The sequence below is a fragment of the Leguminivora glycinivorella genome, chromosome Z (genome assembly GCF_023078275.1).
Source record: "Leguminivora glycinivorella isolate SPB_JAAS2020 chromosome Z, LegGlyc_1.1, whole genome shotgun sequence".
Taxonomy (NCBI): domain Eukaryota; kingdom Metazoa; phylum Arthropoda; class Insecta; order Lepidoptera; family Tortricidae; genus Leguminivora; species Leguminivora glycinivorella.
In genome coordinates, this window is record NC_062998.1 from 44,946,390 (window position 1) to 44,972,168 (window position 25,779).

Genomic DNA, 25,779 nt, shown 5'->3' on the forward strand with positions numbered 1-25,779 from the left:
CTTACTGTTGACCAAATTGACGCCGCAGGTTTTTGAAACCCTTACGTGCTTATGTGCACCAAAAAAGCCAGCAAGTCTTAATTATACTGAGCTAATTGCATTGCTGAGGGACAAATATGTACCCAAAAAGTCAATAGTCCTAGAACGAGCCGTATTTCGGGGCCGAAACCAACTTTCAAACGAAAAAATTGAAGACTACGTGCTAGAACTCCGGAAACTAGCTGGTAAATGTCAATTTAAAGACACGGAAGACCAACTCAAGGAAAAGTTTATTGACGGGGTATACTCTAAATTAATTAAGTTTGAGTTATTAAAGGCTGATACCAACAAAACCTCAGAAGACTACATAGCATTAGCAAGGATGGTTGAAGCAGCACTGCAGGAGACCAGTCAGAAATCGGGACTGGAAGCTAGTATTTTTTATCAGAGCACCAACAAAAGTCACATTACTAGAGGAAAAACTGAAAAAAGGAAGTCAAATTTCACAAAAGTAGTAAGGTGTTTTTGCTGCGGTGGAGACAATCACATGCGATCAGAGTGTAGGCTTCGCCAGAAGTATTGTTCCGAGTGCGGCCAACAAGGGCATATTTTTAGAGTCTGCCCAAAGAAGAACACTGCAAAAATTAATTGCATAGAACAAGAAGAGGACAAGACAGTTGAGATGCCTGAAAACGACACCAACACATGGAATCATCAACCGGCTGAGTACCAAATTTACACCTTTAATGTAAGTAAAGTACCGGCGCACATTTTGAGTCTAGTTATTGATGGTTGCACGGTTGACTTTCAACTTGACACAGGGTCTGAGGTAACTGTCATCTCCTTAGAACAAAAACAACTGTTATTTCCATGTAATGAAATAAAACAATGTAAGGTCTTGTTTACAAACTTTGATCAAACAGTATCGCAACCTTTAGGGATTTTGGAAAATCTGAGAGTAACCTTGAACAATGTAACTAAAGTCCTGAGTATGTTTGTTGCAAAGAAAAGCCCGTGTGTAATAGGAAGGGATTGGTTAAAGGCGTTCGGGTTATGGCCGCTTAAATTTCTTAATATGAATGAAATGCATTCTATTAACAAAAACTATCAGCCTCAAGTTAAAAGCAGATGCCAAACCTAAAAGCTTGCCGGTACGTCGTGTTCCATTCGCACTCCAAGAAAAGGTAAAGGCTGAAATTTCTATAAAAACTGAAAGAAATCCAGCAGATTTCTTATCACGCACGCCTACCTCTATCGGTGATAAACAAGTATCATTGCACCCCCTGTGTACTGATGTGGCCATAGGTAATGTTTACCATATTAAAATTTGTGAAATTAATAACCTGGATTTCAAGTCCATACAAGACACAACAAAAAAATATGTAACACTAGCCAAAGTTGTAGGTACGCTACACGATGGATGGATGGCCTGATTTAATGATTGATAAAGAAATGTCTCCTTATTGCAATAAACAAACCGAGATAAGTTATGATAGGGGTTGCCTGTTCTGGGGCTATAGGATAATAATACCAGAGTCATTAAAACAGGCAATCTTGTCAGAACTACACAAGAGCCATTTTGGTACAGTGCGTATGAAGCAGCTGGCACGTTCCTATTTCTGGTGGCCGGGAATAGATGCAGACATTGAAAAAATTACAAAGCATTGTCTAAATTGCCTTTCAGTTCGAAATAACCCTGCCAAAGGTCCCCAGAAATCGTGGCCAGCAGCACCCACAGTGTGGTACCGTATCCACGCCGATTATTGTGGACTTTTTTATAATAAAATGTATCTAGTGGTGGTTGACAGTTACAGCAAATGGCCAGAAATTATTGAAATGAACTCGATTACTGCGTCGCGTACAATTGAAGTTTTAAACTGTCTGTTTGCACGTCATGGTTATCCAGTCCACTTGGTAACTGACAACGGACCATCTTTTATCTCGTCTGAATTTAAAGATTTTTTTAAACGAAAAGAAATTAAACATTCCTTTTCTCCACCATATCATCCTGCGACCAACGGGGCAGCAGAGAGATTTGTAGATATTTTTAAAAAACATGTTTTAAAAATTAAAGAGAGCATGGGTGGTACACTTCAATCAGCAATAAACTTATTTCTATTTGACTATCGGGTTTCAACTCACAGTACGACAGGGGTAACCCCAGCATCACTTATGTATAATAGGGAACTCCGGTCACGTTTCGCCTTACTAAGACCGCCTCCAATAATTGAAAGGACACAAGAAATATTAGAAAAACAAAGAGAATTGGCATCGGGCAGTAGGAATATTAAATTTATGGTGGGAGAAATGGTAATGGTTAAGGATTACAGAAAAAATAGACCACCATGGATACAGGGAATTATTGTACAGGAATCTATTCCTGATACAACTTATATTGTAGATGTGGAGGGATGTAAATGGAAGAGACACGTAAACCAATTGTTAAATTGTAGTAATAGTTTATTAGAGTAATATGTAAATAAAAAAAAATGTACAACTACAGCTTAAGATTAATCAAAATATTAGAGTTTAAGAAACTAAAGATAGAAGTAAGAAAAGCTTCCGAATATTAAAACAATTACAGATTGTCTCAGTGTTGATAAGATTATTTGGAAATTGGAGGTGGAGAGTGTGATGTATGGTCTGTGCAGCCTCAAAATTTGATATATAATCTGTGGTACGGTTCGATTGTACTAGTTGCCTAATTTGTTAAGTAATAAAAAGTGCGTATTAATAAATTGCGTATTATTCAAGATATGACAATCTTGATAATTCTTCTTTTGACAGGAATATACTGCGTGACGACAGAAATTATTTTAAATGTGTCCTTAACTGTTGCCCAGTGGACTCAAGCTTCCCTGCCTGTACGTTATGGTGGCCTGGGGTTAAGGCACGCGGGTAACGTAGGCTTGCCAGCCTTTCTAGCATCAGCGCATGGGGTAGCGTCAGACCGATACCCAATTGCGTCCATGCCCGAGGCTCCAAAAGTGCAGTGGGCGTGGGATGACTCTGGTGCCTAAACCTCGCTTGCCCATCTCTTAACTGCCGCTTCGGGTGTAGATTTGACAAGACTCCGGTCGGTGTCAAAAGTTGAAGCGGGAGCGTGGTTAGGTGGTTACAAGCATTACCGTCTGCTTGTTTGGGAATTCTCCTGGACAGTGACTCAATGCGTATGGCTGTAGCTTTCCACTTGGGCTGCGAGCTGCGATGTTTGTATATCTCATAAATGCATTTGCGGCTCCGAGGTGAAAGCTAACGGCCAAAAAACCTAAATTAGATCCATCCATGATCAAGATTCGTTGAAAGATAGATACCTATTCACTGTTGCACAAAAAAATCCTCAAGCACCTATACAACGCTCCTCCGCTATTACCTCATCAAACGAAGTACGAAATACCTAATGTGTAAATATGCTATAGGTACTACACATATGTATTTAGATATATAACTTAAAAATGTCAGAAAGTATTATTTTACACATAACTTTATACAGGGTGGAGAAATATTGAGGCAAAAGTAGGCAAAAGTGCCTTAAAACCTTAAGTTATTTCACTTAAAAATATACTTGCTTCCAAACTACGTAGTGTCTTACAAAATACACCTATGCTCCAAATCTTATCCAAATTTACGTTATAGCTTTCGGATAAATTGACTGTGACATGTGGATGGACAGACAGATGGAGAGACACGACAAAATTAACCATAGTGGCTACGGAACCCTAAACAAAACGAAAGTTTGCATTGAGTTAACCAGTGAATTAAAAAGAAACATTTAGTATAGTTTTATTTATTTTTACAAATAAAATATAAATAAAATATAAGTAAAATTAGCTAACTAATATCCAGTTTTAAGGCATTTTCTTTCCTGTGCCTTTATTCCACTGTATACAACGAGGGTACTAACAATAAGGTACGAACCCCAGGGAAAGTTTGCGACTTTTTTGAATAAATGAGGTCTAATGTGTATCTGATGTCGATAAGTTTTAACGCTCGCTGTTTAAGACATTTTCAGTAACGTTTTTACATTCACAGAATATTTTCATACGAAATGCCACGAAATCGTACCGTGAGGACCCTCCAATCTATGCTTCTTTCTCTTAACAACTGGGTCATCTTGTATCATCTTTTGTGAAATTTTGAATCGGAGAATACATCTCTGAAATAATACCTACTGCACCTTAATCTGTCAGTAGCATGCCAACTTTATAAATGAGTAAATATTTACTCGGCCATCACAACATAACTTAGGTAGAGACACTGGTATACATATGTATAACATCTCATACTACGAGACGACACTGTCAACCTTCTGTACAGTCATGTTCGTAATCATATTTACAAACAAACATTCCACATATGTCTGCATATACGTGACCTTATTGTCATTGTCTTAGAGACGTGTATCTGTATACGTAATATACGTAAGCTTTTTGACTTGTTGGCATGTAAAGTTTTTTTTAGTTCTATCGTAAATACATATCTGAACCACTGGACTGGATTTGTCGCACGTATTCGTTATTGAGTCGTGTTAATAAAAATTAGGTTTACACTAATATGGATCTTAATGAAGTGGATTATGGTCCTTTTGTATATTAGACTGTATATTTGATAATGCTGTCACGTCACCTCGAATGTAGGCATGGCGAGCGCAGGACCAAAATGACGTAATGTGTAAACTATGACTGACCCGCGTGGTGCCTTTTTATTGTGTCCTTAGCTGGCCAGCTGTTATCAGGTCATATGGTTGTTAAAATAGATCAATCTATCAGGCTTTGCTATCTGTATCCACTACGGGGCTGTCGGGGCTGCGCGTTATCACTACAATTATGCTTTGCAATTTGTTTCTAGAAACACTGTACCTGTAATTGACCTAGAAGGTAACAGAGAGGCAAAGTTATTTTCGTACATATAATATCTTACAAGCTGACTCGCGAATTCGTTAGAGTGAAACGATGATTCTAAAAAACCAGTTAAATCATGAAAAGCAATATTTACAACTTAAAGTAAAATGTATGAACGTATCTTATTTATATTCATTAATAGCCTGACTGGATCGACATTTTGCATCCTTTATAATAACCAGATATTATAAATTTTCTAGTAATTTTGGTACAACGTGGTAAAAATAATTAAGATTCATAATACCATTATTACTGTTATAAATCCTAAATATCCGAATTAACCATTCCAGCTAGATTCGGACTTACATATGCCTTTAACGCGACAGTGGCACACCTAAATTGCTAGAAAAAATACAATGTAGGTTATTAACTTTAAATGCGAAAGCCAGGTGACATACATAAGAACGGAAGGTCCAAGTAATTAGGTACTGTCCAAGAAGTGTTAAGTTACAAATTAAACGTCGCCATAAAATGCAACGACATAGTAAAACTGTATTTTACGTCATAATCGATACCCGGCCTCTGGAAGGCCCCTATTATCAGGACACGAATATAGAATACTAATGGCACAAACAAATTCGCTTTCCATGGAGGTTGCTTAATGGGAGACAAGTCAGTCGATATTTCACAATGCCAAGATTCGTACCGCGCCCAGCGATGAGGCATTACGCAGCTGTCTTGTAAAATATTTATATTTAAGGATCCATCTACGTTCAGAATGTAGTTTATTACATACTATTATTATGTAGTTCTATGTTCTTGAATATTTACTTCTAATGTTTAGTTCTCTAATGAGTTTCTTTTTCCGCTTAAGATGGGGTGTATACTATAGATATTTAAAAAATATATACTTATATTAAATTTTAATAAATTGTTTTCAAATAAAATGTTCATAGTTATATTCATTATATTTTGTGCACAGAAATAGTTTCAAAATAAACTGGTGATTAATGACTTTAATGAGCCAAATGGCAAATAAGTAGACGTTTCTTAAACGTAAATTTCCATTTACACGTTATACCATTGCGTCACTCAAATTAAGCAAAGCCATTGGAATGAACCATTTGCTCGTTAAAATAACTTCTTTGAGGAAGATTTTGTTAAAAATTAAAGAAAATAATACGTTTTTCGTACTAAATAGTACTTATCACTCATTAAAATCTCGGCTATTTTCATGATGTAGGTCGGTATTGCGTATTACAATACATACCTACTTTTCCTTCAGTGATCTTTTCTACACCTACCTAAGCTAAGTAGTTAGTTACTACCGGTACTTTAGTAAGTTTGAGATTTGTAAATGAATATTTTAAAATTTATAGTTAAGAGCAGGCATCTAAGTATAGAGTATTACTCCTTATACTCGTACATATATTATGTATAAGAGTCACGTCAGACGATATATACTCGTAATAGGACCCTATAGGAACGGAATTTTATATTTAAAAGTTAGTTAAAAAAAAGTTATTTTTATTGTACACTCATGGAACAGTACGTACACTCAGTTCAGGCTTACTTGTCCAATCATGTAAACAAACACTGCTGGAAAACATTATCTCAATTTTCTCTGGAATTACACATTAACCATCACTTTAAATGTTATTATACAACTTAAGTAAAACAAAGTATTGAAATCAATCAAAAAAACTGAATATTTCAACCAAATTTTCAGTAGCAATGTACATCAAATAAAGTATGGTATCCCATGAAACGAACAAAAACCAGCAATGTACGTAGAACAGCCACAGATATTTTTTTTTCAAGGGGCTCGCTCCTTCCTTACGAATTAGATAATGTATTAAAAAGGGACAGATATACTAATTTCTCTTTTTGGTATTGTGGAAACAGATAAGATACAAAATGTGCGAATTTCCACCGATTTTCAAAAAATGTTGCAGCCCGCGATCAAATTTAAAAAGACTGAATAATATCATTTCTAGAACGATTTTTTTTCAATAATTGTAATTACGAACGGATGACATAAAAAACTCCTGACATTACGAAGTCTAGATTGTCTATGAGTCCCAATGTTGGGATGACAATTTATCGTTATGAACAATCGATATCGATATCGATATTAACTACAATAATTTATCAGATTTTAACCGACTTCTTTACGTAGAAGGAGGAGGTTCTGTATTCAGTTTCGTATTTATGTTTTATGTACTTATGTTCACCGATGACTCCGAGAGCCATGATCCGATTTTAATCATGTTTCTGAAGAAAGCGAAAGTGAGACAAGCCTTTTTCACAGGATTATTGCAAATGTGACGAAAAAGAATTACATTTTGGTTTTAACATAGATATTGTGTGACGTAAAATTAAAAATCCTGTGATGACGTCAGCGGCGAAATTATCGTTAATAAATACATCATTTCATCGACACTTCCAACGTTTCGTTTGTTTACTATATTGAACAAGTAAGGCTGAACTGACTTTATTTATGGTAAGTTTAACAGATTTTTCTTAAGTTCTTTTCATGAACGTAAATTTGTGTTTACAGGGTGTACGAACTGGCCGGGGCCCTGCTATGTGGGCCTATATCATCGCGGCGGCTCGCGGGGACACCCGCCAGACGATGGCTCGCAACCCTGAAGAATACACCTTCTCGTTAGTAATTGTTATCTTTCCATTTATTTGATCCAACCTCCACTAAATAAGTATATTTAAACACCGCCTTCGAATTTGGAGAACGACACTATAGTTTTGAAGACAGGCGTCAATGACGAACAAAACTGCTCAGTGACTTGTATTGAACCTATTTTTCAGGATTGAATATAGGTAGTGATTCATCAATGAAATTATGCTCTAAGACATGTGTAAATAATTATCGTATTTCTTATGCTTCGAAAATGGGATTTAAGCTTTATACCTACGTCTGTCATAAAAAGAATCTCCCGTAACCAGAATCTGCATTCCTGTGAAAATGATCTGAATGTTTTAATCAATCAGCTCCCAACCCCTTTTGTATTATTGGGAGACTTCAATGGTCACCATTTTTATTGGGGATCAAATCATTGTGATCAGCGTGGTAAAGTGATAGCTAATTGGTTAGATGTCAATGATGATATTATTCTTCTTAACTCTCAGCAGCCCACTCACTTCAATAGCAGAAATGGCGATACTAGTAGTATAGATTTAACCTTTGCTTCACGAAGTATATCAACTTATTTCGATTGGAATGCAATTGATGATCTTTACGACAGCGACCACTTCCCTATTATTATATCATCTAGTATAGATCTGAGCCCAAATGTCCAAAGAATCCCACAGTATTGGAAATATCATAGTGCAGATTGGTCTAACTACCGTAGCGAAATAGAAAATAAGATTAAAGATTTAGATAAATTAAGTCCTTCTTCCCATGTCTGTATTAACGACATAGTGAACGAATTTAATCAAATCATAATTAATTCAGCCGAAAAATTTATTCCAAAAACCTCTGGCAAACTAAGAAAGAAACAAGTTCCATGGTGGAACGAGGAATGTGCCAAGTCACTAAAGGAAACTAAAAAAGCTTATAGAAATTATGTCAAGGAAGCGAAGAAATCCAAAAATAGTCATATTATGAATAACGAAGAAATTAACGAAGAAGAGCAACATAGACAAGAATTACTTAAAATAGAATACCGTAAAAAGAGATCGCAAACTAGAAGATTATTTAAAGAAAGTAGGAAAAATAATTGGGAACAATTTGTATCTTCGATTAATAATCATACTCCCTTAGGAATCATTTGGCAAAAAATAAATTCTATTAACGGACAGAAAAGGAAAAAACAAACTATAATTTTAAAAAACAATGACGGAGAATTATGTTGTGATCCTAAAATTAACTCAGAATTATTAGTAACAGCTTTTGCAAAAAATTCAAGCTCCAGTAATTACAATCATGATTTTTTACAGTACAAAAACCAAAAAGAAATGACAAATAATTCATTTAATTTGCAAGATAATAGTAACCCAATTAATGAAACTATAACAATACACGAACTTTACTTAATTTTACAAAAACTTGGCAATACAAGTCCGGGTCCTGATCAAATTTCCAATACCTTAATTAAGAAACTACCTATGATAGCTTTTGAAAGACTCTTGGACATTTACAACTACATATGGATTAATCACGTCTTTCCTGATCAATGGCGAGAAGCTATTGTAATCCCTATTCCAAAACCAGGTAAACCCCCCACTACGACTTCAAGTTACAGACCTATTTCTCTTACGTGTAATTTGTGTAAATTGTTTGAAAAAATTGTAAGTAATAGATTAAGATGGTATTTAGAACATACTCAGCTTTTATCGCCATATCAGTTTGGATTTAGACAGTTTAGGTCAACATCGGATCATCTAGCGTTTTTAGAAAATGAAATTTCAACGTCTTTTGCAAACAAACATAGTGTAGTAGTTGTTGCTTTAGATTTAGAAAAAGCATATGAGATGGTGTGGAAACACAGGGTTATAACACTGCTAGAACAGTTTAATATTAAAGGTAATATCCTCTCCTTTGTTGTAAATTTTTTAACTAACAGAACTATAAGAGTTAAAATTAATGATCAAATCTCAGATCCGCATATTACTGAAAACGGTCTTCCTCAAGGATCGGTTTTAAGCGTTATTTTGTTCTTGATTTCGATAAATGACGTTTTAGATGTAATAGAACGACCTGTAAAGGGGTACTTATTTGCAGATGATCTGACAATACTATGTAGCGGTAACAACCTAAAACCTACCGAAAAACTATTACAAAACACATTAAATAAACTAAATGAATGGTGTAAAAGTACTGGGTTTAAATTTTCTGTTACAAAAACCGAATTAATGACCCTGTCAAAAAGAAAAATCAAAGGCACTGTTAACTTAACTATTAACAATCAACAAATCAAAGAAGTCAATAAGTTAAAAATTTTAGGCCTAACTTTTGATCAAAAAATGAATTGGGTTAGTCACATAAAAAAGCTAAAATCTGAATGCTACAATAGAATGAATATTGTTAAAATTTTATCAGCCAATAAATGGGGTTCGGATAGTACTTGCATTAAAAATACCTACAAAGCACTGATCAGGCAAAAAATCGATTATGGCTCAATAATATATGATTCGGCTTCTCCCACCATTTTAAAACTCCTTGAAAGCACACATAGTACTTGTTTAAGATTGAGTCTAGGAGCCTTTAGAACTAGCCCAGTAAACAGTATTTTCGCGGAGGCGGACGAAATGCCCCTAGAGTTTAGAAGAAAAGAACTATGCCTTTCATATGCCATTAACCATACAAATAATAGTAATATGGCGTTACTCTTGAAAACCCAATTACCGTCTGATATTGAATACAACCTACAACCATCTCTCCCCACCCCCTTAAGACTTAGAATAAAAAAGTATTTAAACGAAATCAACTGCCACATACCTACTTTATTCCCGCGTAAACAATCTAACTACCCACCCTGGAAAAATACTGAACTTAAAGTTAACCTTGAATTAGCAAACCAAAACCCTCGAGATTCTACTCCTGACTATACCTATAGAAACCTTTTTTATGAAATTAAAAATAAATACCCAGATTTTACATTTCACTATACCGATGGTTCCGTCTGTGAGGGTAGAACCGGTTGCGCGATCGTAACAACAAACGGTATTTATAAGTACAGATTACAAAACTATGCATCTATTTTCACATGTGAAGCTGTGGCCATCCTTAAATGCCTAGAAGTAATTAGCAATATCTCAAGTAGTAAGAAACACATCATTTGTTATGATTCAATGTCATCACTCAAGGCCCTGTCAAATATTAATAACAAAGACCCTTTGATTAATTTAATAAGAGATAACCTGTTCGACTTAACAGATAAACAATACCTAGTGGAATTATTCTGGATACCTAGTCATCAAGGTATACCTGGAAATGAAAGGGCGGACACCGCTGCTAAAGACGCCTTGAAGTATGAACAATGCAATTTCTCGACTTCTAATAAACAAGACCTCAAAAAATACCTAAAGTTTAATGTTAAGAAATTGTGGAACAGCCATTGGGTAAATAATAACAACAGTGTTTTATACGAGATAAGAAAATCAGTGTTTGAAAAAAAGTCATTTTATGTAAATAATAGAAGAGATCAAGTAGTTATGAATAGATTAAGAATAGGACATTGTAATGTTACTCATTTACATCTTATAACTAAGGAAACCCAAAAGAAATGTTTAAGATGCACCAGTGATATATCTGTTAAACATCTGCTTATTGATTGCCCGTTGTATAATGCAGAAAGGTTGACTGTTAATCTTCCTAAATGTTTAAAAGAATGCTTAAATAACGCAGAAAGTACGATAAAATTCCTTAAATTAGTTAATTATTATGACTTGATTTGATTATGTATTCTTACAGTGGTCGCTAATGACCTCAGATGTTTGAGCGACCTTAAATAAATAAATTAAAAAAAAAAAAAATTGTCCTTAACCGAATAAAGGGAAAATTATAGGTACCTACTTATCGTATGTGACATGATACTTATCGTATGGAACGAATATAAAAATACTGCCTCATTATTTCTTTATTATATTAAAACATGAAAGAGAGTTCTAAAAACGAGTCCTTTAAAAATACACCTACCTACACCTAGCTATTTTGTTATCCCCAGATACCGCGATGGCCAAGTATTTATGGTATCTGGGCCCCGAATGGACGAGCCTGGCCCCTCCGGCGTCAGCACCAAAGAGATCTTCGAGGATTGCAGCCCCCCTCCCTCTTCTAAGGACTGCATGAGCCCTCTCTCCACCTCCAAAGACATTTGCAGCAGCCCCCCGTTCTCCAGGGACCTCAAGAGTCCTCCCGTTACCTCCAAAAATTCTATTCCGTTGAAATCATTGACCAGCCCTAACCATGGAGTAGAAGATGTCATTGAGATATGTGATGATGAAGTAAGTGTTGTTCATAATTATCACCTAATCCATTTAAACTTACCAGTATCTTTTTTCTACTCTTATGAAACAGACATAAGTAAAAGTAAAAAAGTTTATGACATATTGTGCAACTACCAAGACATCTTAAATGCCATCTAAGTCAATTTGTATTATTTCACAGCAGAGCAAGCAATTTAGGAATGTGTATTGGTAAGGTAGCATCGGGGTAGGAGACATTCACTCCCTCGTTAATTACGTTTCAACTAAGTCCCTGAAGACTTTAATTACTGTTCAGTGATGCTAAACCTAGGGATAAAAGTTTAATTATTTATTTGAAAACGCATAATTACTATGCAAGTTTAAATTCGATTTACGAATTCAATTACATATCCAAATATAGGTAGTTTTGTCTAGTATATGTAGATATGAACAAAAGTTAAGTACATGTATACTACAGGAATATTTTTTACAGGAGAGTTTTTGATAGAATCCTATTTAGCTTAAAAATGATATAAGTAGGTACTTACAATCTTTCAAAATGCTATTATAAACTAGTTCACAGTGAATACACCACCAAATCTACAGTAATCTAAAACCAGTTATGTCGTAAACTGAATACTAGTAAACATAGTGCAGTCTCCACCACTTACCTAATTTACTTAACACGATAAAATTGCAAACACGAATATAGATCAAGAGACATAGAACCATCATCAAGTTAATGCACTAACTTTTTAAAGGGGCAATTAGGGGTATTACGTTCGGTGGCAATCAGTATTTACCCAGCTTATTGTCTGAACCTCATATCTTCACAGCATCGATTCAAACGTGAACTTTAATTCAAGGTGGTGGACGTCTACTTTACAACCGATGAGGGAGGAGATACGAGGTTATCGGTTTGAGTGGTCGATTTACAACGGAAGGTACGGTGAACGCGTCATAAACGTGACATCGCATCGGGAAGTCGGTAGCCGGCGCTCATGGCCTATTGTTTCGATGTCCTCTGACTTAAGCACGCACTATCAATTTTTCGGCTCACCCATTCCTCCTGGGACGGTGGCGGCATTAACTTCTCCCTCCTCCTGATAATGGATTTTCAAAATTGGACACTTACGTCCACCGCATAAATTGGCAACGCTGTTATACTTGAAGTGCTGCCTGAATTCTTTTAATTGAAGTTCGTGTTAAGATATCGTGACTAGACCAGCAATTATCTGATAGAGATCTTTAGTTTGTCGAAGAGTCCTAACGGCTCTATTCATTTGGAGACCGGTGAAGTGACATGACATGGAGTAATTCTGCAAGAGAGTTTATAGACAATAGTGAAAACAACAACAAATATGAGTCCAGTGTTCACAATCCAAAAAATACCCCTGGGGAATAGCTTGGGCCCGGTAAGTACGTTTTAATTAAGGTCATATCTGTCCAAATATTACAGAATGGCACAAATAATTACTGGTATTTAAGTATTGTTATACTAATTAAACGTTTATTTTATTTGCATATTAATTAGGTATACACTAAGTTAGTCTTTTATATTTTAACTTTAAGACACAGTTTATAGTTGTTTCGAAAACAAAAGGTAAACAACCAAACACATGACAACGTTGTTATGACTTCACGTTTTATTTAAGGGGGGACAAGTACGGCTGTAATAATTTTATTTCGAATTATTCAAGTATCTATAATTGTATATGGATTAACATAGGATGATAGTTCATCGTGGTTCAATTTATAACTACGACACTGCCCGTCGACTTAGACAAAAGTTAGTTATAAAATAGAGAGGACGAGTTATGAGTATTTTATCCTACAAATTGATTCTATTAAAGACATCAAATTCTGCAGTTCATCATTTTTGTTACATTATCCTTAAAATGTAAGTGCTAGTATTATATTTCTGTACCACAACCTCGAACTGGGGGAAGAATTAGAACCGTTAATTGTGACATTTAATAGCGAGGCAAATGAAATGTTCGTGTCTTGCCTGTGTCACCCCAGTGCGCCCACTTCACACAAACGTGCGCCCACTTCACACAAACGTACTATTGGGTCATTGGTAGTATTATCAACCTTTTTCGTCAAGAAAATATAGTTCATAATCCGGTAGGAAGTAATTTCAAACATATTACTTTTTGGGGTCGGAAACGATAAGTGCGATCATTAGCTGAAGTACGTCTGCGGACTAAACTTTACTTGGACATTCGAATAGTACCTAATGTGTAGCTACTTATACCCATTATGTACCTAAGTATCGTGACCATACCTACTACATAGTACTTAAGTAGGTATGTAATCGGAAAGTATCATTTTATTATCCCTACTTTGTACCTGTATATTAGCATAACTAATTGAGTACATTTAAATGATAGACTACAAAGGTATTTAGGTAATATGAGTAATTAATTCATCGGTAATTATTATTTTGCCTGCCCCTATGCATGTATATAATTCTTCTTTATGAATTTTAATGTGTTCACCTGTTAAGTACAATCATTTTTAATGCCTATTATGTATTAGCGCTTATCATATCCGTCGCTTGCGAAAAATATATGCTAATAATCTCATATAAGACTTAATAGTTAAAATTCTTTCAGGAAAAAAGTGGCAATGCATGCTTAGCTAGAACATTATTTAAATCTTAATAAAACAAACCAGCCAAGTGCGAGTCGGACTCGCCCACCGAGAGTTCCGTACAAACTTTCAACAGTTGAATCATCAAATGTTATTCGTATAACTCTACAGACAACGAAATCCCTCAAGACCCAATTTCCCACACAACAAGTAATATTTAATATACAATTTTATTATTAGACAACGTCCAAAGAAAATCAAGACAATTATTCGACTTCAATATTTCGACACTGGAAATTTCAAAAGTCGTAAGGGACATTTGATTAGTCGTAAGTACCTACACTAAATATTGCATAGAAATCAGAAAAAAATCTGTCAGCCTGTTCTACCAAAATGTTGATACGACAAGATAATGAATTAAAAATGTTATAAGTACCAAGTATAAGGAACATAAATCAATATTCGGACGGCATTTTTTGTTGTATGTAGCATTTAACCAGAATATTTTTGGCGTGAGGGGCACTATTTTCTACACTCAGGCAACTAATTATTCACATTTAGTTACTATGTTAACATAGACGAAGTTATTTGGAAAGTATTCATTCAAGTTTAGTCTTAATAGGATACTTAATTTTAATGTTATGATTTTTTGAAAAAAATGAAATTTGTTTTTGGCTCTCCTGAAAAATAGGTCTTTGTCCTTTACGATATTTGTAATTTCCAGAGTCAATTTAGTTAACGAATGTCGTAACTGTCGTAAGGTCGTAACGGATGCTCCTGACCCGTCCCCATTTTTTTAAATTAATTAAATTAAATTAAAAATTGTTTATTCAGTTTCAGTAATATTTTACAATGTACAAGTTCAAGTTCAAGTTCTTTATTCGCAATCATGTTGTATAAATAGGTATAAAATTATGACAATAAATGTTTCAAACATGAGCCCTGCAAGGGCATAGCAATTTTTTTAATCTAATTTATTTCTAATACAATGTAATAATCATTTTCTTAAAATTATTTTAGCTATCGTCTAAGTATTCTTTAACAGAATAAAAACTTTTCTTTATAAGCATATCTTTTAATTTGCGTACAAACAGGTATTCTTCTTTTTATTTTTTTATTTTTTCTGGAAGTTTATTTTATTTACATCTTCCTAAAAAAAAACATTTTTTCCACAACAAAAAAATTATAATAAATAGTTTTGGTACCTATAAACAGTTTCAGCGCATTCTAACGACATACCCCACTTGACCTAGTAACTTAACATTTACAGTTTGCCCCCTTTAATTTTGGTCATTTTCTATAATTAATATTAACAAATTTAAATAAATAATACTTTCAATTTGTAGAGGTTAACAATGTACATAACTATCCATATCGATAGCAACAGTAGTTCTCGAGATATTCAGTAATGTAACAGACTGCCAGAATCGCACTATATAAGAGTTCCTTTTGTACGGAACCCTAAAAAGGGTGTCCTAAATGAAGCCTTATACTGACTATATCGTGCCATAATTATTGTGTTTTATTATACTTAAATTTATTTTAAATAAATAAATACCATTTCTTCATTTATTGTTTACAATATTTATATCTGAAAAAAATTTGCCAGATCTGCAATTTTCTTGATGTACTCACATGTTAAAAAACAAATCTTACACTTAAACCAACAAAACGCAAGATCGTCTATACAAAACTAACAATCCTCGGACGCACAGTACCCATCTGCGCAAGTATATGAACCTGTAGAAGAAAGAATCAAAGCTATGCAAGAAGCAAAACCACCAAGAAACTTGAAAGAACTAGGATCGACATTAGGACTGTTTTCCTACTACAGGAATTTTATTTTATTTTATTTAACTCCGGATTTTCCCTACCTATTAACCTTATTCGAATGAACACCCGAGGCACAAATTGCGTTTGAAGAAATAAAGAAATGAATATATCAAGCTCCAGTATTTAGTTACGACATGATTACTCGATTATACATTTGTTTTGACATTTATAGACAATTCTACATTCAAATCGGGGACTGATGCCACTTGGATGCCACCGAATATCATAATCCTGTAAAAGGTTTCATCTCGCATAATTACTTATGCAACCTCTTACAGTAGCCACACTTTTAAAATGTATGGAGCTGCTTGTTTGTCTCTAAAAAGTAATGAAATCTAGACAAAGTCGTGCCAAGTTTAAGGTTCCTTACTGCGATTTCTTTATTATTATAGTTAATGTTGTGTGACTTGGCCGTTGAAAGGTACACAAAGGTACAAAACCAGGTACCACACCATTACACTGTAGTACTCACAACATTAACTAAAACTCAACTAATAAAGAAATCGCAGTAAGGAACCTTAGACTTGGTACTACTTTGTCTAGATTTCATTACTTTTTATTTAGAGATGAACAAGCAGCGCCATCGAGACTTGGCTAGTTTTTTATAGAATGTTTTTGGTGGGATATTTTTATAGCATTTATAGTTGTTTATTTATAATGAATAATGATCATGTTTGAAAACATGTTTACAAATTATTTACGAATAACTATAAGTAAAAGAAGTTTTATGACCACATAAAAATAGAAAAAAAATATTTTACTCCATATTGATTTTTATTTCAATTTATTTCTTATTTCTCAACGGAAACGCCACTCAGTGCGAACGTAACTTTGGGTCAACATCGTTACGCCATGTGTTTTAAAAGTGGCTCATTAGTATCACTTTATTATCATGTCATCCACGCGTTGCGGTGTTTCATGGTCCGGTATCAATTAGTGTATCGTTACGACACCTAAACAGTATATCTTCCTATTAAAACCGTTGATATACGGCTTTCTGATTTCGGCAGTTATGCGTTAGCCATGCACTGCTGACACTGCGGTTACGTTTTCGGTATGTTCATAGATGTAGTGCGATATGTCAAGGCCGCAGGCTGAGGTTGAATTTTCACCTTCAAAATTCAATAGGTACTTTAAGTATGTGTTTTTAAACTAAAGGAATTAGGTAATAAATAAATTAAAAAGGTCGCAGGTTTGATCCTTAAATTAAAAAACACAGACTTTTTACATATTTTTAGCTAGCACTTAATTTAGCAAAATATTATTTTTCATCTTGTTAAACTTTCAAACTTTTTAACAGCCTATCTAAACTCCGCGGAGTCGCTTCCATCTGAAATAAAAACAGTAAAAAAGAAGAACAAAAATTATTAACTTACTCTCAATCTTTAGACAATCATCATCAATCATCTTTAGACTTTATTCATGTACATATTTGACTATTTCAACAATCATCTTTAGACTTTATTCATGTACATATTTGACTAATGAGAAAATGAAGAGCGAATACTGATTTTATATAAATGTTTGTAAATTTAGTTTATAGGTTTATAGTAATTGTGGTAATTTATTACCTACGTTTTATTTTATTCTTTAAGTTCTATTAATTTTATTAATATCTAGTAAGACAACAGTCGCCGTGAAGGATGGAAATTACCGTCACACCTAATGACTCCCTAGATCTAGATTAATTGCAAAAAATTCATCCACAGTAGGTAAATATAAAATTGGATCCCCGTTAAAAGTGACATCCCGATTTCAACCCCCCCCCCTTAGGGGGCAAATTTTTCAAAATCGCTTTTAACGTCTAATATACATTATAAACGTAAACTGCTGTGCAAAATTCAACTTCTTAGCTTTTGTAGTTTCGGCTATCTATTATCACGATTTTACTGATGTTCATAGCGAAACTTTAAGTCGGTCTGGCGGATGGTTGAGTCCATCCGATTGGTCTGGCTGCTTACAAACGGTATAGTTATAGTTCTCTGTGTATCATATATCAAAATCAGGCTTGAGAAAATGAGGAAAGTTAGAGTGGTTTTTTGTCAACTTTGTCGCATCTGGTAAAAGTTACGGCCGGCGGAAACGGTCTGGCATTGATGATCACCAATTTCTAACAACGTGCTCTAACACATACATAAAAATCAGGCTTGAGAATTAAAGGAAAGTTAGCAATTTTTTTTTTTACCTTCAGCACTTGATAGCAAAAATATGACCGTCGGGCCGAACTAGAAAATATGCAGACATTAAACGTCGATACGAACTCTACATTGTCCCATAGTTTCATCCTTGAGAATTTGAGGAAGGTCTGGCGGCCCTGGGCTCTTAGAGTTCTGGGTTAATACATAACATAACATGAAATACATAAATAATTCGCTGCAATAAACCTTTTATTTTCTAACACCCTGAATTGAAAAGTTGTAATAATCGAAGCCCATATAAAGTAAAATGTAGAACAGATAAATAAATATTTAAACAAAATCAGATGCTAATGTGTAATTATCATATTGCTAAAAAACCATTAGTGTGTGGAAATAATATTTCTAAAACCATACCTAGCTTAAAATCACTTCTAATTTGCTCGCACCCGTTTCGAATAAATAGGTAGGTACATGTCCCAGCGAATGATCTACCTTTTAAACAATTTGAAATAGATATTTTCACTTTATACATATTGATGTGATTATACTAAACAAAACGCAGTGGATAGTAAAATCACCAGTTGTAATTTGCAATTGCAACTGAACGTCACTAAAATGAGTAAACAATGGAAACGTTCGTAATGATGATAGTTACGCTTTCGTCGTTAAACTTATTGGATACAAACTCGACTTGATCCAGTTAAAAGTTTTGATACCTTCAAATTTAATATTTATTAGACAATACTTCTTCCTCTTAAGAAAATTATGCAAGGGGGTTGAAAGTTCAAATCATTTGTGATTATAAATTAAGAATGAAGTTAGGTGACTTTGTCGCATGGATCTAGTAAAAAAAAATTCCAAATAAATTAATAATATATAAACAACCTCACTTAGAAACAGGATCTTGCGTAGATCAGATCAGATCTTTCCATTCAATTTGGTTTTCAAGGTGGCAGGTAATGTGCACTGAGACAGTTTAATCGTCAGGGTGCTTGAACCCTACGATTATTCTGCGCTTGAAAAGACGAATGGGTTGTTTGTCTATACAGTTCTATTAATGAAAATTGTATATAGGCCCTGTTTGTGTATCACCATGTGTTAATTTCACAAGTGCATTTTAAAAGTTTAAATTTAGTTATTTTCTTTTAATATAACGGTTTTCCATCTCCATTTGGATATCAACTACTTAATTTTTTTTAGATGATGAGACTCTTACGAGCTTACCTATTTACGTAAATACTAATCAGCTTAGTATAATTTCATACATTCTCTAATATATGCAATTATTATTTCGGACAATCGATATTCTAAATCTAAAATGAAGAATAGGTATAAATGCTCGTAAAAAACATCACTTACATTCACTACACACGAGTGCGGAGAGTAAACATAACTTACCAAAACTCAAACCCTTTAAGTATCATTTTCCCGCTAGGTGACTATAAATGCAATACAAGTTTAAATATGCTCTGGTCAACTGATACAGTTGAAAGGATAAAACCATTTATAAAGCTGTACCGCAAAATATTCCAGAGTTAATTGACGTTTCTGTCCCTCGGGCCAATATTTTCATGACAACTTCAACATGTCGATATTGTCGATACTCTCATCAAGGCTGGCGTTTTAATCATACATTGCACTTGAATTTGGTTACTTATTGACTTTATTGTGTATTAAAAGAACCACGTTGATTCTCTGATTTCACCATGTTGATTATTTGATTAAAAACAAAGAAGATGGCAAAACTGTTAAGTATTCAATGTTAACACTCCTATGAGCTCAACACACCTATAAGAGTACATGGTCGTTCTATCTTTTTACAATATAATTTATCTACTTGTTGCATTAGTAGAATAAAGAATAGAATAGAGAATTTATTTGCATACCACATACAATCCATTTACACTGGTCAAAAAGAGAAATAAAAAAACAAAGTGTGATGTAAAGCTGCATTTTTGGTATGTTATTTGGGATCCTTGGGGGAATGTAGGACTATATTTTGCAAGCAAAAAAATGGTGTGCTAACTTCGTAATTTAAAAAAAAAGTAAAAAAATCAGACTTTTTTTGGTTATTGCCGTTTTATTAAAAAACTATGCATTTTTGGTCAAAAGTTGCTTTGTAATGTTGAAAGCGCATTAAATTCCAAACAGTTTGACATCTTTTTTATCAATGTCCGTCAAATATTTTTTGAGATATGAAGCGTCAAAAAAGAGCATTTTTCCCCTTTCTATGAAAATATTCGTTTTGCTAATATTTTGAGACAGATATCAGCAAAACAACTCAGGCTATTACATAAATTGTAAAATAAAAATGTAGAAAATTTCACTAGCTTTCATTTAAGACCAAAAGAGTGCCAGTTATTTAAAAAAATAGGATTATATCATAAGTCTAGTATAACTGGATCAGAAATAATCGGTGGATGGTAATGGCCAAATGGGATAGTTTACATATATTTACAGGAGGCGTAGCGGAGAACGAATTATTATTATTTGGGGGCTGTTCAAGTATTACTCAGACACATATTTGCGTATATCAAATCAACATTTATTTAGTAAGTTAAGTTTACGGTCAGAAAGAGCTTAGGATCGCCGCTTGGCGGAAAAAAATATTTACGAGTAGAAAACCCTCATTAATTGAATCAGATTGTTCCGAAATTGTTCTCGTACGGACTGGTTTTTAAAGCATATCACTGAGGGTCAATAACATCGATGCAATCTCACGAGCGTTGTCGTGGACGTGTCCGAATCATAGTATTCTCCGTTTAACGAAATATCAGTACATAGTATGTGTTGTATTGCACGCGCAGGTCTCTCACCGCCGCGCAGGTGTAGTCGGACCATAACTCGACAGTATACACGCTTGTACAAAAACTGAGGAACAGCTGTCTTTTTACGCTGTCACTACATTTGGCGAATCTTCTAGCCAACATGTTTGCCCTTACTGCGGTGGCTCGCCTCTGCCTTTCTATGTCCTCGTGGTCTTTTAAACTGGACAACAAGATGTGGCCAAGATATTTGACTTCGTGTACTCTCCGCAATTGAACTCCATCAAGCAAAAGAGGTGGTACATGTGTGGGCATATGTGCTGCCTCCATGAGCATAAATTCAGACTTGTCCGGATTGTATCTCACGTTATGCTGGCTGGCGTATCTCTCGCATTCTGCAAGTAACTCACGCATAGCTCCCACAGATGGTGCTAGTAGGACCATATCGTCTGCATATGCGATGTGATTTATCATTTGCCCATTGATGGAGCAGCCAACCTCGGTACTGGTCAAAACCTGCGACAGCCCATCCATGTACACGCTGAAGAGAGCCGGAGACATACTGCCTCCTTGTCTCACGCCACAGTTTAGCCCGCTGGCTGTGGACAGAGTTGACTTCCATCTTACTACGTTCTTCTGCTGGGAATAGGTACCACTTCTCCAGTATCTTAATAATTGGCGTGGGCGCTTTCCCTTCCCGTAGTTTATTCCACAGCAATTGGTGGTCAAATACAACTCAAGTGGACTTTCTATCACTACAGGAGTTATGCCATCAAGATGCAGAACCAGGACCCTCAAAAAGGAAAAAGTAAAATGTAACTAATTCTGTTTTATTTTTCTAATTTACTAAACTTCAAAATTTTACTGTATTTTATTTCTTCATTAGTAATAGTCAAATCGATGCAAAGTTAGCTTAGACAATTTTTTCAGATAAACGGATGTCAAAGAAAGTAAGATCGAATAGATAGCACTTTCAACCTAAAACTTTTACCGTAAACTATTTTACCTTAACCAATCTACCAGACTCTTGGCTTCTCTATTTATAGATTTTTTTTTGTTTACCAAAGTAACTATTCGTCTTACTGACCTTTATTTGCACTAAAACTAAAGCAAAATAATTTTTATACAATGTTATATTGCAATATATATCATATCATGAAGTATTTTGCAGATATTTGTCTAAAAATATTGGCAAAATGCTACATTTTATAAATTCGTCAAAAATTAACCTTTTTTGACGCTTCATATCTCGAAAACTATTTGACGGACATTGATAAAAAAGATGTCAAACTGTTTGAAATTTAATGCGCTTTCAACATTACAAAGCAACTTTTGACCAAAAACGCATAGTTTTTTAATAAAAAAATAAAAACCAAAAAAAGTCCGATTTTTTTACTTTTTTTTTAAATTACGAAGTTAGCACTTTTTTTTTTTTTGCTTGCAAAATATAGTCTTACATTTGTTTTTTTAGCCCCCAAGGACTCCAAATAACATACCAAAAATCCAGCTTTACATCACACTTTGTTTTTTTAGCCGATTTTCATGTAAGATTTGACCGGTGTACTACAAATAGAAAGTGTAATTTTTTTAAATATATTAATTTTAATTGTAGAAAATGGCCAAAATGAAAGGGGGAAAACTGTAAATTTCAAGTTACTAGGTCAAGTGGGGTATCGTTGGAAAGAGCTCAAATTGAACGTAAATAAGCTATTTTTTATAATTTTTTTGTTGTGGAAAAAAAAGAATTTCGAAGGAAAATGTAAAAAAAAATACCGTTCCCCCCCCCTTATCTCCGAAGTTTACCAACGAAAAATTATGAACATTTTAGTAAACATTGTTTTTATGCTAAATATTACAGGAAAAATATAAGCGTGTTTGTATTTTGAATACTTTTTTTTTAATTCACAAAAAACTTTTCAGATTTTTACTTTCAATTTACCCACCCTTGCGGATGTATATCGTACTTCAAATTAATATGAGATGTTACGTAAACCATCTCCTGTCCAATAAAGTAAAAACTGTTTAAATCGGTTAACATTATAAAGAATTATCCCTGAAAAACCAGGTCACTAGCCAGGCGACTGCCTGCGAGTGATACGCGGCAAAGTACCTAAGTAGATAATGTAGTACTCATAGCTAGTTACTAAGTAGCGAGCTAGTGGTAGCGGCGACAATCTCACTTGTCCTTTCGAACAACTTCCGAAACATGAACATTACAGTTAACGTACTATTATATACCTCTACATTCAATCGTATAATATTTAAGTTTAAATAATAAGATTTAGTATGTTTTTATTTTTCGGGTTCGATCATTCTTCGTATATTTTTAAACATTTCCATACAAGTGACATGATAGATCTACCAAGTTGGTCGAGCTCACTTTGCCTTTGTTACCAGGGAATGGGAGAGAGTCAGCGCCCCAGTTGGTTCAGGAGCGCCCTCTCGCGGATCAGGCGCGCCATCCGCCGCCGCCTCAGCCGCCAGGACTCCGCCACGCCGCCCGACTTGTTCCTCGACAAGTACGCGGCCACAGAGTTCCATGACCCGCAGGAGCCTATGTACGAGGCCAAGAGGTCCAAGATCCTTTGTGGACTTAAACTGGTATTCGATCCGACACAGCCGGGACATTATCATGTGAGTTTATACCAATTAAGTATTCATATTTACTAAGTAAAAACACTAATAGAGCGGTAGGTGCTGTTTTTATAGAACAGTCGCCATTTTACTATATATACATACTTTTTCTAGCGGCAATTTATTGTGTAAGTAGTCTATAGTGACGTTACGTAAGTGCAATTTATTCAAAACTAAAAATCAAATGGGAGCTGAATTTTATTGTTTTGCAGGGAATAATAATAATCTTACATAGTCGTTAGTAGTACGCAATACGAATTAAACTTGATCCATGCAGGCTAGTGATGTGCAAGATGCGGAAACTTTCGAAAAAAAATTCATGAAAATTTCACGAAAAATAAAGGGAATTTAAATTTATGAAATGGAAAGTTTCCCTCCATACCATTGTCCATACAAATTATGGAAAGTTTCCGAAGTTTTCCTATGTGAAAATTTGAGAATTTCGGGAACTTTCCGTCGGCACATCAGTAATGCAGGCCAATATGAACAACTCTAAAATCATCAGATCATATCAAAAATGCTGGTTGGTTGGTTGTTTTCGTGCACAAAAATTTGTCACATTATTCCTACGAGTAATTGAATATCATGGCAAAATCGATAGGAATACGTGCGCTGAACGTAAAATAATTTACCTCGCTCCTCAGAGACATGTTCTGGATGTTCTTCTTTAATTCAAAAAGATATCCGTAATTATATTTATTTATATGAACATATTTACATATATAAGAAACTCACGACGCATAAAAAATAATAACTAGCTTTTATCTAAAAAATAGGCCCTTGGAGCATTTGTTACAAGGAGTTTCTACGCCAAAAGTTCAAAATGATACCTACTGGTTGCTGAGGCTGTTCTATCTAGGGTGAAATCACCAAAAGATGAACAGTTAAGCGAATTTCCTAACTTTGAATTTTTTTTTCTATATGATGTAACTCATTTTCAACAACGTTAATTTTTTATGTGATACAGCATTTAATTGAGTTTATAATAAGCTACTTTCGGGCCTCATATTATGATTCAGTAATTTTATAAAATTGATTATATCTAAAAAGGGGACAAAATTCCCATTAGTTGAAGCAGAGTGCCCTATCTCTGAACGATTTGACCCCGATAGATGAACCAGCATAATGGCATTATAATGTGCCCAATATATGAACGATGTAATTCCAATAGATGAACAGGTGGGGACAAACGCAGCATTTATTAGGAAACAGTTTAACTTTGCCCCTATTGTAAATGCATAGGTATTAATATAAAATGGTTTACAATATTTCAAAACAGCAACCGTTTAAAAAAAATCAAAATAAATATTTGAAATTACCGCGTTCATTTTTTAAACCGCTACCTAAAACTTGAACGAATCAATAAATTTAGTTCATGTGTTAGACACAATATTAATGAATTGAACGAACTAATTTGACGCAAGATTCATTTATTGGAATCCAGATTCTTTAGTTGAACAATCCCGTTTTCATACAAATAGAATATTAAATAAATCCTTATTAGATAAAAAAGGTCCGTTCATCTTTTGGTTTAAAAATTAACAACCAACAAAGAATCAGTTTGATGTAAAAATAGTACATCTATCTATTTTATTTGAATTTATAACAACATTGGAAAAAAACGAGCCTTTGCCCATAAGTTGACCGTCGTTCATCTTTTGGCTCGAACATACAATATTGGAACCATATCTTGACCAGCAAATATCTCGTAAAATAAGTAAAAAACCTATTTCTCAATAATGTAAACAAAAGAAACATTAGTCAAGAATATAATATGGATGTAAATCGGGCCAATAAATGTAGGTAATACTCGATTTTTTACGAATTAAAAAGCTTAAATTTTTAAGGGCTTCCCTTAATAAGAAATCCATACAAAATGCGATTTCGGCATGTAGCGCAAACTCGACGACCGCTCACGGACGTGTACGTGGCTCAATTGTCTGGGAATAAAAAAATTAGCATCGGGGATGAGTTGCCGTGTTTATGAAAAATACTCCCGGGTGCGAAATAGTATTTTATGCAACTGGTGGTTAAAAGAGGTCAAAAAAGGTGAGTGGCGTGGGT

At 34.4% G+C, this 25,779-nt stretch overlaps 1 protein-coding gene across 2 annotated transcripts in view; it reads left to right on the forward strand.

The window, feature by feature from the left end:
- The first annotated feature begins 6,864 nt into the window (after nucleotides 1-6,864).
- Nucleotides 6,865-25,779, forward strand: part of LOC125241965 (cyclic nucleotide-gated cation channel subunit A-like) — a 29,289-nt gene continuing 10,374 nt past the window's right edge. The window contains exons 1-3 of one of the 2 annotated variants that reach the window (XM_048150682.1): nucleotides 6,865-7,487; nucleotides 11,510-11,789; nucleotides 23,479-23,715. In XM_048150682.1, the coding sequence (XP_048006639.1) occupies nucleotides 7,357-7,487; nucleotides 11,510-11,789; nucleotides 23,479-23,715 (648 nt within the window). In that variant the 5' untranslated portion in view covers nucleotides 6,865-7,356. Of the gene's footprint in view, nucleotides 7,488-11,509; nucleotides 11,790-12,479; nucleotides 13,166-23,478; nucleotides 23,716-25,779 lie in introns of those variants that run through there. The other variant, XM_048150683.1, reaches the window with a different exon arrangement.